At 41.9% G+C, this 16,786-nt stretch overlaps 1 protein-coding gene across 10 annotated transcripts in view; it reads right to left on the bottom strand.

The window, feature by feature from the left end:
• ENAH (ENAH actin regulator) overlaps positions 1-16,786 on the bottom strand; it is a 132,242-nt gene that overhangs the window by 22,607 nt on the left and 92,849 nt on the right. For 5 of the 10 annotated variants that reach the window (XM_044267409.1, XM_044267411.1, XM_044267414.1 and 2 more), the window contains exons 4-5: positions 16,412-16,468; positions 11,555-11,639 (exon numbers count right to left, since the gene is read on the bottom strand). In XM_044267409.1, coding sequence (XP_044123344.1) covers positions 11,555-11,639; positions 16,412-16,468 — 142 coding nt within the window. The remainder of the gene's footprint in view (positions 1-11,554; positions 11,640-16,411; positions 16,469-16,786) is intronic. The other 5 variants (XM_044267410.1, XM_044267413.1, XM_044267415.1 and 2 more) reach the window with 1 other exon arrangement.

Raw genomic sequence — 16,786 nt, 5'->3', positions numbered from 1 at the left:
GTGTGAGTGGTCGCTGTGTCAAGACACTGGCCACAAAATTCTAAGGCAGACCTTTAGGGTGCGGTACTGACTTCGTGATCCTGGCGGACAGAGCACTGGCTGCCACAGTTTCTGAGAGGTAACAACAATATTGCCGCAGGGGTGAAGGCAAAAAATTCAGGATATTCACAAGGATGTTCTCAATAATAAATTAGAGAAGAGTTGGTTCTTCTTCTAATGACCTCTAAATAAAGGAACTCAGCTGGGACTTATATTTAAAACAAACCATATGTGTCAAAAAATAGGAGTACACACTATACATGTGATACTCTAAGCAAGCTGCTAGGAAGCAGAAGGGAAAGATACACCCGTACTTTCTAATTAGAACGCACCTGTGTACAGAAGCTAGGGAAGCTGTTTAGCTTCAGAGTACAGCAGCTCACCAAGAAATCTAGGATTTTTCACTCCTAGATTCCTAGGCCCTTTTCTGTTCCCAAGCTATCTCTTTCATTTTCTTCTTTTCAACACAATACAGGTACATAAAGCTTCTTAACAAAAACTAACAGTTCATTGCTCCAACCTTCCCACCCATTTCCAATTACTGTCAATTCTTTTGGGACATTTCTTTGAACTGCAGACACTGCCTACGGATAACTCCTGTGGCTCCCTCATCACACCCAAGCCCCTCCCAGCATAATCACAGGAGAACACACCTTCCTGGTGAAATCGATATTCAGAATCTACGTTATTAAAACAGCTACACTGTACAGTATCCTAAGACTACACTACATTACTCTTCTTTATTTATTTTAAGTCATCTCCACACCCAGTGTGGGGCCTGAGCTCAGGCCCCTGAGGATCAAAAGTCACAAGTTCTTCCAACTGAGCCAGTCCAGTGCCCCATGCTGCATTTCCTACTGACATTCTTTGGTTTGGTTTGTTGTGTTGTTTTGTTTTTTTTACCTCACAGGAAACGGCCACTTCACACATGCTTTTATCACAAAAATCAACTTAAGCCACACACAGGAAGCCAGATCTCAAAGAATTACTGCATGGCGGCATTTACAGCCGGGATTCCTGATTTAGGAAGATTATTCCACACATCAGAATGTCGTATTTATGCAAGGGTTTTCAGTCTTTCAAGATCAAGAATGTCTACTGATACAGGAAAGGAGTATGGTGCCAGAAAGATTCCCCAAGCTCATGGGTAGTGAGTGGAACAGGCAATTCATGGAGCTGCAAGAGATTTTCTTAATTTGAAGGGGGAAAAAAAGGAGGTGATGAAACTCCCCGGTAATTTTTAGCCTGCTCCCTGAAGGGATGCACATCTAAATATATTTCCCAAAGTGGCGTGTCAGAAAGAAAATCTCAGGCTTACAAATCTTTAGCAGCATGAATAATTCCCACCTTAAATGGATGATATATAAACCTAACATTCATGTTTTGACCTCTAAAGCAGGACATCTGTATTATCTTTTTAAGGGAACAGTTTCCAAGTTTATAAACCCTGCTTTGCTTAGAAGCATCACTGCCGACTCACAGGCAGGGAACACACGTGACTCTTCTTCCCAGAGCTACACCTACAACCGTTCTTTACTCACTGTTACAACCACCAGAAGACTTGCTCACAATACAAGGGCTTGAATTCTGAACTATGCAAGAATTCTGCCAGACTAACTCTTAAGCTAGGATATGCGTTTTACATCAACTTGGAAGTTTCTGAGAAAATATACAATCTTTCAAAGACAATTATAGGGCAAATGACCAATATTATAGCCACCAAGAGCATTTAAAAAATCATCAGAAATCGTTCCTCCAACCACCAAAATACCTATTTCCTCGGAAGAGCCATCCCCAAATGTAAAGAAATTCCCAAAGCACTAGCCAATGATGAAGTTAATAGCTTTTTCTTAAATATATTCAGACACAGATTTAGTTTATGTTGACTCAAAGACTTTATTTTAAAAGCAAGCAAAATATAATTAAAGTTTAAAAATAAATTTAATACGGCCTTACCTATGCGGAAGAGTGTTAGGTAGGTCAAGAATCATTTAAACTTGGACACAATGAAGCAGAGGAGAGCAGACCTGGCAAACCACCTGAGCTGATAACATTTAGTAACACTACAATGTTCCTGACATTTGTCAGAAAGAAAAAATTACATGACTACGTTCTGATCACATCATGTGGACATCTCACTTCTCTATTAGCAAACCAATGGAAAGTGGACAAAACGAAACAAGACCATCAAGACATCACGCTGCGGGCCGTACTTACAGGAGGAGGCGGTCGACTCTCGGCCCATCCTGCCTGTGAAGGCCGACTGGGGGGCTGTACACCCTCATTGCTGCCTGCTGCCTGGTGCCGGGACAACTAGTCCCCTTTTATAACTTTCAGGTAGCAGTGCTGATCTGCTAACTATTTATAGACATTAACTAAATTGAGTTCTATGTTGAGGCTAAACACAGGACTGAGTCATGTTTCTTAAATACGTTTTTCATCACTGTCGAAGAAGCCAAATATTAGTAATATGAGTAGACACAAAAAGCTGATTTTAACAAATGAAACAAAAATGAGTAGAAAACTAAACCATACTAACATCATGGGACGACAGGAAAGGTACGGGACTGATTAACATGCAAAGTCAACATTTGTTTCAACTTGAACTCACTCTCACTGAAGTAAAAATAATGAAATGTATAAAACGCACAGCAGGACGACAAAGTTTGTAACAAAACAAGAATCCCTTTCCTGGGGAGGGACCCTCTCTGCTCCTCATTTCTCTCTCCAGAAGCAACTACTTTCAATCTGGTACTGAGCTTGTGTTTCTAAACACCATGGTGTGCTCAAAGCGGCTCCTTCTTAGCCCCCAGACTGCCGTTCTCCCGCACGAAGGAGCGCATTCCCACCCCTCCGACCCGCAAAACCTCTCTCTCCTCATTCTTCTGACCAAACCACGCTGTCACTTCGGATACCCTCATCAGTCACTTATATTATTCATGGCTGGTCACATTTACTTTTCAGAGCAATTCTTCCTTGTTCTGGTGTTAAAAATCACTATTTTTTTCACTGATTCTTTTTCTTTACACTATCCCTGCTTCACCCCAAACTCTCCAAAAGAACGATGAAGCCTCTTGAGGTAGAGCCTGCCCCACTCCTCTCTCCAGCTTCTGGTGATGGCTGCTATTTCTCGCTGTTGCTTGGTTTCCAGATCCATCGCTGGAGTCTCTACCTCCAGCCTAGGATCTTCTCCCCATGTCGATCTCCACCTTCATGGAGCCATCCTGCTTCTGTATTTTTCTCCTCTTCTTAGGACATGTCGTACTGGATTAAGAGGGCCCACCTACTCCAGTATGACCTCATCTTAACTAACTACTCTATCTCCACAAAGGGTCACATTTTGAGATACTGGGGATTAGGACATATCTTTCTTGGGGGACACTTTTCAACCCGTAACATCCCTCACCAACACTATTTTGGAAATTAGAAAGTGGATGGCCATTTCGTATCTGTCATGTTACATAACCGATGGTCTTCAAAGCTCAGTTGACTTTCCTAGACAAACTAGGTTCTAAATATTGTTTAAACTAAATGTTGTTTAAAAACTTTTCTTTAGTAATTAATTTCCTTTTTGGAACTATTTCAGAAGCCTCGAGAAAACAACTTAAAGAGTAAGAATTTTTAGTTATTAATTAAAATAATCCATTAATAATTTATGATTCTGAACAAAAATCCTAGAAGCTCATTAGGTGTACCCAACATACACATGCCTGAGAAGCACATTACTCCTATCATTCTCTCCCTACCCATCACTCACTGTTTGATCACCAAGTACAAACCACTTGCCTGCCTTCAAAAATCAATTCCTAATACCCCTCACAACAGCTGACCTAAAAGAAATACATAGTTTATTATAACATGAACTTCATACTAAAAACAGAACTACCCAAATCTGACAGGTGAATATTATGATGCAAATGAATCTCCATTTTCATTGCCCTTTTCAGTAATGGTGTAGAAAGAGTCAGTTAGGGAGCCAAAAATAAGGTCCCAAAATAAAAGTTGGTCAAGGGTCCTGTATCATGCCTTTGAAAATAAAACCAACACAAGAAAATTTATTTCTGTATAAATAACCACAGGAAATAAGTTTTGGAAATAGAATTGATATTGGAAACCCAACTTCTGAGCAGACCACGCGGTGTATCCCACTGCCACCATGTCTCCTCAGCTGCGGACGATGGTCCCACAGCCACACACTGCTGCAGAGACGAAGGCCAATGCTAAGCCTGTGTGTGAACACATACTCTAAAGCACCTTCTTCCAAGTACAGTTTCACCAGGGGCAAAAACAGATCCTGTGGGATGTAGGCCAAAGGAAATGGCATATACCTTTCCCATAATTTGAGAATACTGAAGTGCCTTTTTATTATACGACAAATTCAGGAGAAAAACACTTTACAAGCTGGACACAACCTACTTGTCCGACAGTTCCGTCAGTCCCGTGTCACAGGGCTTTCTGCACCCCCATGCCCCTGCGCATCTGCTCTGTCTACCTGGAATGTTCCTCCCTTCGAGGACCTCAAGTTCCTACTCCGCTTCCTCTTCAAGGCATGGCTCCAAGCAAATCTCCTCAAGGAGGCCTCCCAGCATCTCCCAAATAGCACAGACAGAAAAGTCTAAGCAGCATGAAAGTGGGGTGTATTATCTTATTTAACAGTCCCCCAAGCCATACAAACACATATATTTTCTGCCTCTCATACCTAACACCTACAGATACATGAATTCAGTACCAGAAACTTCTTGGCTTTTTCTCAGAGACTTTATTCAGGTCTCTACTCTCAAGTAGCCTAGAATGTCGCTGTGGAGGTGAGGCTCGGCTGTATGAATACATGGTAAAATATAAAATAAGAGAGTGTATGATGAAGTCCGTAAGGGTTCAGAAAAGCCACTGGTACACCTGGAGAAGAATCTACAGACAACAACGCAGTCAGAAGAAGAAAACGCTGGTGAGACAGTCTGGAGAGAGGAGACAGATGCGCAGGGCGGATCCTCAAAACATCAGGCCAAACGGTGAAGCTGGATATGAGCAGGGCCAGCCCTCGGGAGTGCCAAGGATAAAGCGACACAGCAAGACTGTCTCAACTCATATTCAAGTCTCCCCGCACTCCAAGATTCTACTGAAATTCCAGAAAGTTGTATCTGTCCATAAACAAAGTCATGACGAAGTAGCAAACCAAGGGGTCATCAGAGACCAACTCTATTATCAAGGTCACGAAAGCAGGAATGGCAGAGAGGAGTATAAGCCTAGACCTCTCTCCTCAGTTTCCATAGAAAGGTATATCCAAGCGCTCATTCAACCTCTTTACGTGGATGTCCAACAAATACCTCACTCTCATGTTCTCGAAGTTCACCTCTGGTACCTCCCAACGAAACCTGCTCCGCTCACAGTCTTCTGCATCTCAGTTAAGCACAACTCCATCCTTCCCACTCGTTTAGGTTAAAAGCCACAACTTCCCCTCCTCTCACACCACACACACGCCCCCCAGAAAGTGCCAGAATCTGCCTTCTCACCACCTCTGTAACTTGGCGGAAGCCACCATTACATGCCGCCTAGTTTCCGTTCATAGTCTCCCTGGTTTTCCCGCTGGGCTGTGCTCACCTTCTCCATCTGTGCTTCTCCGCAGGCTGGTGTCAACAGAGCAGCCAGACTGGCGGTTTCTATGGTAAGCCAAATCGTTTCTATCAAAGCCATTCAGGGGAGCTGGCTGCGCATCCAACTCTTGATCTCAACTCAGGTCATGATTTCAGGATCCTGGGATTGAGCTCCATGTCCACGCTCTGCAGAGAGTCTGCCTGAGATTCTCCCTCTCCCTCTGCCCTTCCTCCCATTCTCTCCGAAATAAAGTCTTAAAAAAAAAATTCAGGGGCGCCTGGGTGGCTCAGTCGGTTAAGCATCTGCCTTTGGCTTAGGTCATGATCTCAGGGTCCTGGGACTGAGCCCCACATCGGGCTCCCTGCTCAGCAGAGGGTCTGCTTCTCTCTCTCTTTCCGACCCTCCTACCTGCTTGTTTGTTCTTGTGCATGCGCTCGCTCTCTCTCTCTCTCTCTCTCCCTCAATAAATAAGTAATGAAAAAATCCATGGTCCCACTTTCTCTCAGAACAAAAGCTACCTTCCCTGCAATCACTGGCCAGGTCCCGCACAACAGGACTCTCTGTTAGCGTCACACTCTCCCAGCATTCTCCCCCTTCTATTCTTGCTCTCTCTGCCCAGGCCACCGTGGCCTCTTCATTTGTCCTCGTGTACACACACACACACACACACACACTCTCTCTCTCTCTCCTGCCCCAAGGCCTCTGCACTGGCTGTTCCCTCTGCACGCAAAGCACTTCACCCAGACACCTACTTGGCTGGCTCCTTCCTTGTGTAAGACCCTCCCTGACCAGCCTATCTAAAATTATAACCGGCCTTCCCTTGCCCCTCTGCCACACACACTCCCTTCTGTTCCGCTGGGTCTCCCCCTAGAGCACTAGTCACCTTCTGCTATGTCTACCGTTTACTGTCAAATGGGGTAATAAGGCCCCGACCCCACTCCCTGCCCCGTTGTGTTGTTAAGCATGGGGAACAAACAGTGCCTGGCACACCTCCTCACCACGCTGCAGAAAGGAGGCAACCACAACCAGCACATACACGGAGAGTGGCTGTGGTGCATGCAACAAGAGGAACCTGGGAGACACTTCCCGTGAGGACAGTGGACACAGAGGACGGCAGAGGGTGACATGGCCGTGATCAGGCTGACTCAGAACCTCGCGCCCTGTCTGAAGAACAGCAGCATCCACCACTCCCTCCTCCCCAGCCTCAGGCTGGTGGACAGGGTGACATTTCCCACAGAAGACTGTTCCCTAAACTGGACATGGCGCCTCGGGTGAGCCAGGGCTCCTCAGCACCTGTGGGACCCTACCCTCATACCCTAAAGGAGAGCCTGCCAGTCTACAAGCTCCACCCGCTGCCACAGACCTCCTAGAAGCCCTCCGGGTCAGGGAGGTATGGGCCAACCAGAGACCTCACTTCCATGATGCAAGAGGAAAGCCAAGCCAAGGACTGAGGCCAGTCCATCTCATCTGTTTAAAAAGAAACACCACTCAAGATGACCAGGTATTTGAATAAAACCAGTAAAACAAACCAACTCTGCAGGAAGGAGAAGATTCAGGCAAAGGAAGAGAAACCGGAGAGGCTTAAAATATAATCATGAATTTGGAATAGGCTGTCAAAAAGGGAATAATTACAAAATACAAAAAACTCCTGGAAATTAAGATTCATCTTTTTTTAAATTTTTTAAGATTTTATTTATTTATTTGTGTGACAGATCACAAGTAGGCAGAGAGGTAGGCAGAGAGAGAGGAAGGGAAGCAGGCTCCCTGCTGAGCAGAAAGCCCGATGTGGGGCTCGATCCCAGGACCCTGGGATCATGACCGGAGCTGAAGGCAGAGGCTTTAACCCACTGAGCCACGCAGGCGCCCCAAGATTCATCTTTTGATAGACAAACAACTACTACTACGTTATCCCCATTGGGTGGCCGTGAGCCATGCATGTGGCTCCTGAGCATTTACCATGTGGCCTGTATGGACAGAAATCCGTAGTAAGTGTAAAACACACACCAAATTTTAAAGACTCAGTATGAAAAATACAATGTAAAATACCTTAGCAACTTTTATACAAATTTCATATCGAAATGATAGTACTTTAAATGAACTGGGTTAAATAAAATGTATCTTTAAAATTAATTTTACCTTTTTTCTTTAAACTTTTGCTAATATGGCCACTAGAAAAATTTTAATTACATATAATGGCCCATATTCTATTTCTACTAGAAAGTGCTGGTCTAGACTATACCGTTAAAAATATCACCAAGAATACAGAACAAAAAAAAAGAAGCAAAAAAATGAGAAAAGAGAAGTATCATGACAAAATAATCCAGAAGGACCAGAATTGACTAGCAGAAGTTCATAAAAAAGAGAGCAGAGAAAACAGAAGAAATGTTTAAATGGGTGTGAGTCTTCAAATGCAAGAGGTCCATTAAGTACAGACCTAAAGGAAAAAAATGATGAAAAAGAAACCACAGAAACCAAAAACTTCAGCTAGTGACATATTCCTGAAAACCCAGATTACCATGGTTGACAGGTTTAAAGGGATTCCAGAAAGGGGTGGGTGGGGGGAAGATCACCTGTGACATACAGACAGAGTTAACGACAGATGTAGGAAGACTGCAAATCTCTAAACTGTGAAGTGAGAAAACCAGGGGGTCGATGGAAGCGCGGGGACAGGGGTGTCACAGAGCAAGGAGCACAGAGACAGCTCAAGTGAAGAGGCAGGTTCAGTGTGAATGAGAAACCAGCAGCAGAACTGAAACGAACAGCTAATGGAAGCCGGCCAGGGAGGGGGAGAAGTCATACTTCCTAGTGCGGGGGTTTGGGGGTGGGGGGCAGTAAGAAGCCCCCAGCCATCACATAACCATCAAGAACTAGAAACAGAAACATTATTTTCATGCTATGGGAGAAGCCATCAGAAGTACTAAACGTAGAAACGGTTAGGTGTGAAATTCATTCTGGGGGTTGATATGAAGTGAAGGGCATGACTGCATGGCAGGTGACCTCTCCCCATCTCACGCCCTCTGGTGCCACATGGGAGTGTACCACGTGCAAACAACTTTTGAAGAATTAATCTGAAAGAAATAAAGTGGGAATAGCTGAAAGGGGTCTGGGTTAAGGACCAGAAAACCAACTAGAAAACACCAGCGGTACACAGAAGAACAAATCCTGGAAAAGTTATTAGTCCTGACAGTGTCAGGAGATCCAACAGGCTGTTAGAGAAAGAAGTCAAAAGGAACACTGGGACAGGGAATGAAGAGCATTACAGGCCTCCTGCACAGAAAGCTTGGGAGGAAAACTGAAGAGAAAAAGCATGCCCACGAAGAGTAAAACCCTGCGGGCTTACACTGCAGTATTAGTGGGACACCCAAGTGCATGAGCTCCACGACAGGACTTCTCACCGCCGATTACCTGGTGGAACTGAGAGGGTCTCTGCCCCTCTGAAATGACACACAAATGCATGTCTACATGCATATCAGAAGGGTGGGAGGTGAGAGGAAGAGGGCACGTGTCCACTGCTATCACCCAGTTCCCGAAAGGATCCACGAATGGCTCCATTTCATGGAAAATACCACATGGATCTGAGGTGCAGGATCACAGCTGTCCATGTGGAAGCTGCCAGCATAAGACAGTTAAGAAGAAAAGACACTATGCAATCCTACCATCAGTCTATCGAGGCAGACCATGAACAGAGGGAGCATGAGGACAGCTCGTGCACGCGCGCATGGAATAAGCTGGAGGGGCCTACGGGACAGGACGCGAGAAGCAAGAGAGTCTGAAGGATCGAAAGGAAGAAAGCAAAGAGACAGACATGCATGAGCAGAAATCTCAACCAGAAACAAGTCAATGCTGGAAGTAGCGTTTCCAGGAGATTTGAGCAGACACGAAACAGATCCACCAGGTAAAACAGAAAGTGGGTGGAGGCGAGAGAAGGGACAGAGATGAAAATTAACACCGACAGAGAAAGACAGCGGTATCTGATAGGTTTCCCTGAAAGAAAGAAGAGGGGCTCCTGGCCGGCTCAGTTGGTGCAGCAGGTGACTCTTGATCTCAGGCTCATGAGCTCAAGCCCCACACTGGATAGTTTACTAAAAAGTAAAAAAATCTTTAAAATTATTTTAAAAATGAAAAAATTTTAAAAATAAAAGAAAGAAGATTCCATGTGGCTATGGACAGAAAATAATTTTAAAATGTATATCCATTTTTCAGAATTTTGGATTTCACTCTTCAAAACAACTGAGCTCAAGTCTTGAACTAAACAAGTAATATAAACACCATCCAATTTTCAAGCCCTGCAGTAGCCTTCTGCACACAGGCAGACAAGCCTCAAGTCCTGGGGAGTGCCACAGGGCCAGCCAGCACTCAGACAGGACCAAATCAGACACAGGGCACAGCAGTTTCACAGCGGTAGGTAAAAATTCACTCAATATTCACTTCTACTGAAACTGCAGGTTACTAGTTCTGAATGACATCCGTGCAGTGGATCCCTCATTGGAGACCCTTATGAAGCAGGCAGCACCCTCCACTGGCTCCAACCTCTGTTCTGTGTTGTCCCCACCCAGCAACTGTCCCTGGGGGCCCCTTGCTTGCCAAGCCATGATGTAGCTTTCTACAAATGGTATTCCTGATAATACCATGATCTTTTTTTAAAAGATTTATCCATTCATTTGAGAGAGAGAATGCAAGGATGGGCAGGGGCAGAGGTGGAGTAGATGCTCCAAGCGTGGAGCCTGACCTGGGGCTTGATGTCACAACTCTGGAGATCACACAACCTGAGCCGAAACCAAGAGTCAGATGCTCAATGGACTGAGCCACCCAGGCAACCCATGATCATTTGTTATTAATCACTTTTCTGTGGGGGAGGGGCAACAGAACCATTACAATTTCTAACTCTTGCAATTGTTCTGGTATGTTTAAAACACTCAATATAGAACTGAGATTCTATCTTTTAAACTTCCCTTATTTCTACAAAAATTTTATTTGCATGTTATAATAGTATCACTCAAAAGAGCTGCATAGATTTTCATCAAATTTGGGGGCTATTTCTGGAGCGACTGAACTGAATATAAAAGGCTGTGACAAAAACAAAATTCATTTCGGGAGGCCTTCCCCAAGAGCTAAGCAGTTACACCCCAAAGCAGCCAGTAGAGAACATAGTAGAGATCCATGTCTGTCTGTCAGGGGAACATGACACATGTATCAAAACAACATGGAGAATCTAAAGAGCATTTCAAATGTGAGATCCAAATCCAAGGTCACAAGAAGAAATGCTGGCTTGGCATGGAACAAATGCTTATCAAATGGAAGAATCCATCCGTACAATGGTCATCAGCTCTCTAAAATAAAACAGGTGACCTATAGTGATAAAAAGCAATATCAACATCACCAAAAATTTTCATTTGTTTTAAAATGGGACACCTGGTTTAATTTCCATTACTGTATGTACCTGAATTTTATAAAACTATTTTGTTAGGATTTTGGTAACTTAGAGTTCAGAGACTCTGCTAATTCAGAAACAACTATACCTGAATGGGGCTGTATTAGGCTTTCCGATGTATTTCTTTATAAACTGAACTGAAGCAACGAGATAATATTATTGACCTCGCCAAACCAGCAATTTAATCATAAATAGAATGCGTCTGTATTCCATTACTAAGCACTATGGTAATATCTCAAGATCAATGACTTCTATGAACAGCCAACAAGATTTTGACTTTCTAGTTAAATTAGTTATGTGAAAGCCATAATGACCATAGATCAATTTATAACCGCTATAAAAATAAGACTCCTTGAAGTGAAAGTCACTTGGTATGCTGCTAAGTGACTTTTAAACAGCTGACAAGACATAATCCACTTTCGATATTAGGATGCTCACAGGTCTTCTGCAGTAGAAAGAAAAACTGCAAAGAGCAACTTATAAAAAATTTACCTTCTTTGAATTTCCAATTCCTCTTGTGATGGGCCATTTTGAACTTGGGCAGGTAGTTGAGAATTTTGTCTAGGCAATGTTGGCCCTAAAAAGGAGGAAAACATTATAGATGAACATTATCTCCATAGTTAGCTGGATGGAAGAGATAAAATCATGAGAAGAATAACATAAAACCATCACATATTTACGAATGTATCTTCTTTTTTTGTTTAGCAAAATAAAATATAAGCTTTACATAACACACAGCAAATGAAAGACTGCAACATAATACTGTCATCATCTCCAGAAGGCTTACTTGAAACAAATGGAAAACATCAACGATAAAGGAAAAATAAACATTTATATATGAAGAGCTTGAGGAAAACAAGTGTTCAATGAGCATCTGAATAGGCACCTGAGCTGGACGTTTCTAGGACAATGAGACATTCTCTTTGGGGTACTTATTCATGAAGTGGAGAGGGAGAACTTAAATGAAAAAATCAGAATTCAAAAACTCACCTAAATAGAACACTGGAAATGAAAAACAGGAGAGAGAGAGCATGAGAACCTTATTACTAAGATGAAGAACGCTAATGCATTTAACAAATTTGCCCAATTTAAGCTGCCATTTTTATTTAACGGGTTGGCATTTCCAGCACTGGTGAAAACAAACATTTGCTAAACTTCTATATATAATTAACCTACTTATCTGAATTTTTAATGTAACATAGATAATCTTAATAACTTTTCATTTGGGGCTAAAAAAAAAAAAAAAAAAAACCCAAAATCAAAAACAAAACAAACCAAAAAACCCACCCAAAAGCCAAAAATCTACGTTCAAACCAGCATGGTTCGCACATGAGAAACTAATGACCATCCATTCCCACATACCATGTGCAATGCAGACCCATTTTTACCATCTTATAACAAATGCCACTAAATATGGGACAATTTAATGTCACTGGATATAAAAATTAAATGTGTCATGAGAGAAATAAGTACTGGTCCTAATACACAAAGCCTAGGGTTAAAACAGAACAATCTTGAAATCTAACCCAGCAAACAAACAGAATCCAGTAAACAAGTAAATCTAGAGTGCCAGCAAATGCCCCTAACAGATATTTTGACAGTGTTTTGTAGGCTGCTAGTACCAGAAACAAGTGAGAGAGAAATGCTTCTGTGTACTAACGTAAATTTTTGGTTAACTCTGTGCCGTGCTAGGGAAGTAAACCCTGCAGCTAGAAGGATGAGGTTCGGGCAATGTTGGTAAGGTACTGGCATATCCCAAATGTGGAAAAACAGATAAGTGGATCTAAACTTACCTACTAATTTTTTTTTCTCATCTCTTTACCCATTTCTAGATTATTCATGTAATTTGTCCGCTAAAAGACAAGTTACATGACAATTGCAGTGATGTATTTCATTAGATTTCCTAAGTCTGCTATTTTGAAAACCACATAAAGGAAATATTAAAATATATTAATTCTAAGTCGTCAGTAACAAGAACAAAAAAATCAAAAAGCGTTTTAAGTTAGTGTTAAACACACACTTAAATTTTTGCATAAATGAAAAACAGAACTTGTCTAGTAAACAGGCTAGAATTCTTTCCTTCTTTTGGAAATGAACATACTGATGTAAAAACAGACTTTCATATTAAGCCATAAACTAATGTCCAATACTCTTAGAAGGAAAAGATGTTTTATCTCTTCCAGCAGAAGGGGGGACAAACAGAAGACTGGGAGTGGAGAGTAAACACGAAAAAATATAAACTAAACTATTTGGGGGAAGTATTTTTTTATATCCAAAGTTACATTTATCCAAAAATATTAAGTGTGAGCACTTAGCCTGGGCAACTCATGAAACCATTCTGGCTTAATTATTTTTTAAATTAATATTTGTTATTTAAGTGAAAAGCTCATACTGCTCAAATAATTGAACAGCTGGATGCCATGGGGTCAGAGAGATTCATCCAGCACCCACCCCAAAAAAGGACACCGACATACTGCTCACATGTAGCACAGGCATTTGTGACCTCCACTGTTGATACTGACAGATGAAATTCCCCAATATAAATCTACCGATTTAATTTATAAGTCAAATACACAAATTCAAGAAAAGGGTGTCAAATTTTCAATTTAACCCTGATTTTGTTCAACAGATTAAAAATAACAAAAGTTTGAGCTAACTCAAAAAAAGTTTGAATGAGAAAAAATTCTTTTAAAAACAATTTACAGAAACTGTTCTGGATTTTTTTTTTTAAAGTTAAAAACTTCACAAATTTGTTTTAAAAGGAGGTTTTAAAAATGTGGAAAGTATTCTCTAGCTGGTATCATTAGAAAATTAATTCACCACAAATGTATTCATGTAGCCGAAAGAGGAAAACGTTAAGGAAGACCCTTTTAACGTGAGGAGAATTCTGATCCAAGAAAAGCTCTCCCGAGTGTATTCTACATGGTTCTTTGTGGTAAGGGGCAGCTTGTCTTTCCACACACATCCCCTCCCTGATGGGCCGGAGAGGAGGGGCCTCCCCCTGGGGTCTTCTCACACCTGTATTTAGTCTAGTTGTCTTGTCTGTTTCTTCGCCATCAGTACTGCCAAGTCACAATAATGAGCACACTCAAACTCATGTGTATTTAACAGAATGTAAATATACCGTAAGCACTGAAGAGAAGAGTTCAGGGTCACTTAACTCCAGGGACACAATCTCATGTTTCCTTCTGGTTGGTCCCACCCACAGGAGGGTCTGGACATGAAGCAACAACTAGGAGCAGTCAAGGCTGCCAGCTGCCGCCATGTTTTCTGGACTGTAACCACGACTTCACATCAGTCATAGATTCCTAAATGAGCATCTGTGTTCTCACAGAATTCAAAAAAAGGCACTTTCCTATCTGGTGGGCACAAGACAGTATTCTTATGAGCATCCTGTGGTTGCTGATGGTTCTCTTTTGGGGAAAAAGAGAAGACATGTGAGCCTGCCCCATCCCTACTGTGGTGTCATGAAGAACGGTAGCTAATTTTGAGGGTTATTGTCTCTGTTTTATTACCAGAGCCGGAGACAAGGACTGATATTAATCTGTCCTGGCTAAAATTCATACAGCAGAGATGTGACTAATAAAATGTGTCCATGTCACTGATAGGTTCTCTATAAATGATGGAGAGCAGAATAGTGTGTCTCTCAAATCCAGGAATGAATGGCATTTCAGTCTTGACTTAATACTGAGTTTTGGCTAAAGCACATTGCACCTGTTGTCACATTTTAATTTCCACAAATCTGGTTTCACACTTAGCCACAGACTGCTTAAAAACACAGGACTAAAAGACCAGGAGGTGTTATTATACACAGTACAATCAAGTGTAAACTTAGCAATGTGGTAATTATATTATTGTACACAGTTAAATCAATTAAAGGTAATAATGGGGGAAAATCTGCTTTTTTTAACACATTATTTTACAACTTAAAAATTCACCTTTATTAAGGGAAAATCAATCCTCTCTGCAATTGGGTAAATTGTATCTATTACTCTGCATATGGAACTCAACATTGTAAGTAGCAAAGTACAGAACATCAGAATGAACTAAAAAAAAGTCCTAATAACACCAATATGAATAATAACTCATGGCTAGTTCAAAAGGTGGCCTAGAAGAACCGCCAGGAGGAGGCCAAGAGAAGCATCACTTAGAGTCACTGATTAAACCCTAGGAAGCAGGGAGTTAGGAAGACCAGCAGCACAGGCTCACTGATGGGACCGTGTCACCCGGAGCAAGCCGAAAATGGAACTTTAGGTGATTAAGAAATACACCAGAGTTTTTATTTTTGGAAATTTTATAACACATGCTTCTTTGCCTCAACCAGCAGCACATAAATTTTTAAATTCTAAAGAATTAGGTAAAGAAACAATATGAGAAATACTGAAGAATCACATCAAAAACTTGAGTCACGTGGATAAAGTACACATACACGGCTGAACTGTTTATATAAAATTTTAGCAATATTAATACTTTATAATTATATGTCTCATAGAACAACTGGGCCAGTCAAGGTATACAGGAGTAAAAAAAGATCAATGTATTAGGAGTCAAAAAAAAAAAAAAAAAGGTTCTAACACTTATAAGTCATTTTTTGAACTTGGTTTTCCAAACAGAAGGTTTTAGAATCAAATAAGGATAAAAACAATTCAAAGGAAGGTGTGCGTGTTTGTGTGTGTGTATATGTGTGTGTGCACACGCACACAGCTCTATCCTCGTGTAAGGGCAGGAGCACGCACCTAACTGTGACTCGGGGCCGCTAAGGGACGTCTCTGGCTCACGCATGCGAACACCACATAGGTGTATGCGCGTGTGCACAGGAGTGCAAGAGCACTCTATGAGCCCAAGCTCACGCCTCACCTACTTAGCAGGAAGAAGGCGGTCACTGAGGAGCCAGAAGCAGCAGTGGCTTCCACCCGCCTCGAGACACATGTGCCTACAGCTTCACTCGGGTGGAGCAAACGCTCCCTTCGGATAAGACACATTCAGTCCTTGACACATACTGAGGTGCATGGATTCTGTCCCTTCAGTTATAAATTAAAAGACTGCCTCAAACAAAATAGTTGAAAACAAAAATGAACAAACAAAAACCCCTCTTGCTCCCGTGGCAAGAACTGCGGAAGAACTCACTGGAAGACCCTCACCCTGACTACGTCCTAAGAAGCCAACTCAAAAGCTGCCCGAATCACTACGTGAACCACGACAGATAGAGAGCACGACATAGAACGGGAGCTTGCTGGATACCCCGAATACCACAAGCCAGACTATGGCCTACGGAAACAAAAGTTATGGAAATGTGCAAGTAGTATGTACCACAGCTTGAAAAAGGAATGTAAACATAATGTTGCTTACCACAGAAAATACATCGCAAATTAGTGCTGTCCTGGGTAGCAGCAACCTTGCTCTGGGCTGCAACAGACACCTGGTGTTAGAAGCTTCAAAGGACAACGGGGCCGTCTGAAGAACTTCACACAAACTAAAAGGTGCTTTCAATGGTTCAAAATGTTTTTATACATACGTCCTATCTAGATCCTCATTCTGGAAGCTCTGTAATTTAATAAAAACGTATCTTCTTTAATATAAACTTTAAAAAAGAATTTTTATGTGTAATCTTATTTGTGGAAAAACCCTGTAAGAAGCCCCAGACCAAATGACGCACTTCTACCTTCTTTCTGGAGTTAGACAATCAGAGAGTGCAATCAATCCACATTTCAAAACCGTTATTTT

Source organism: Neovison vison, chromosome 10 (genome assembly GCF_020171115.1).
Source record: "Neovison vison isolate M4711 chromosome 10, ASM_NN_V1, whole genome shotgun sequence".
Classification (NCBI taxonomy): Eukaryota; Metazoa; Chordata; class Mammalia; order Carnivora; family Mustelidae; genus Neogale; species Neogale vison.
The sequence above is the reverse complement of the archived record's forward strand: the minus strand, read 5'-3'. Positions and strand labels throughout refer to the sequence as shown.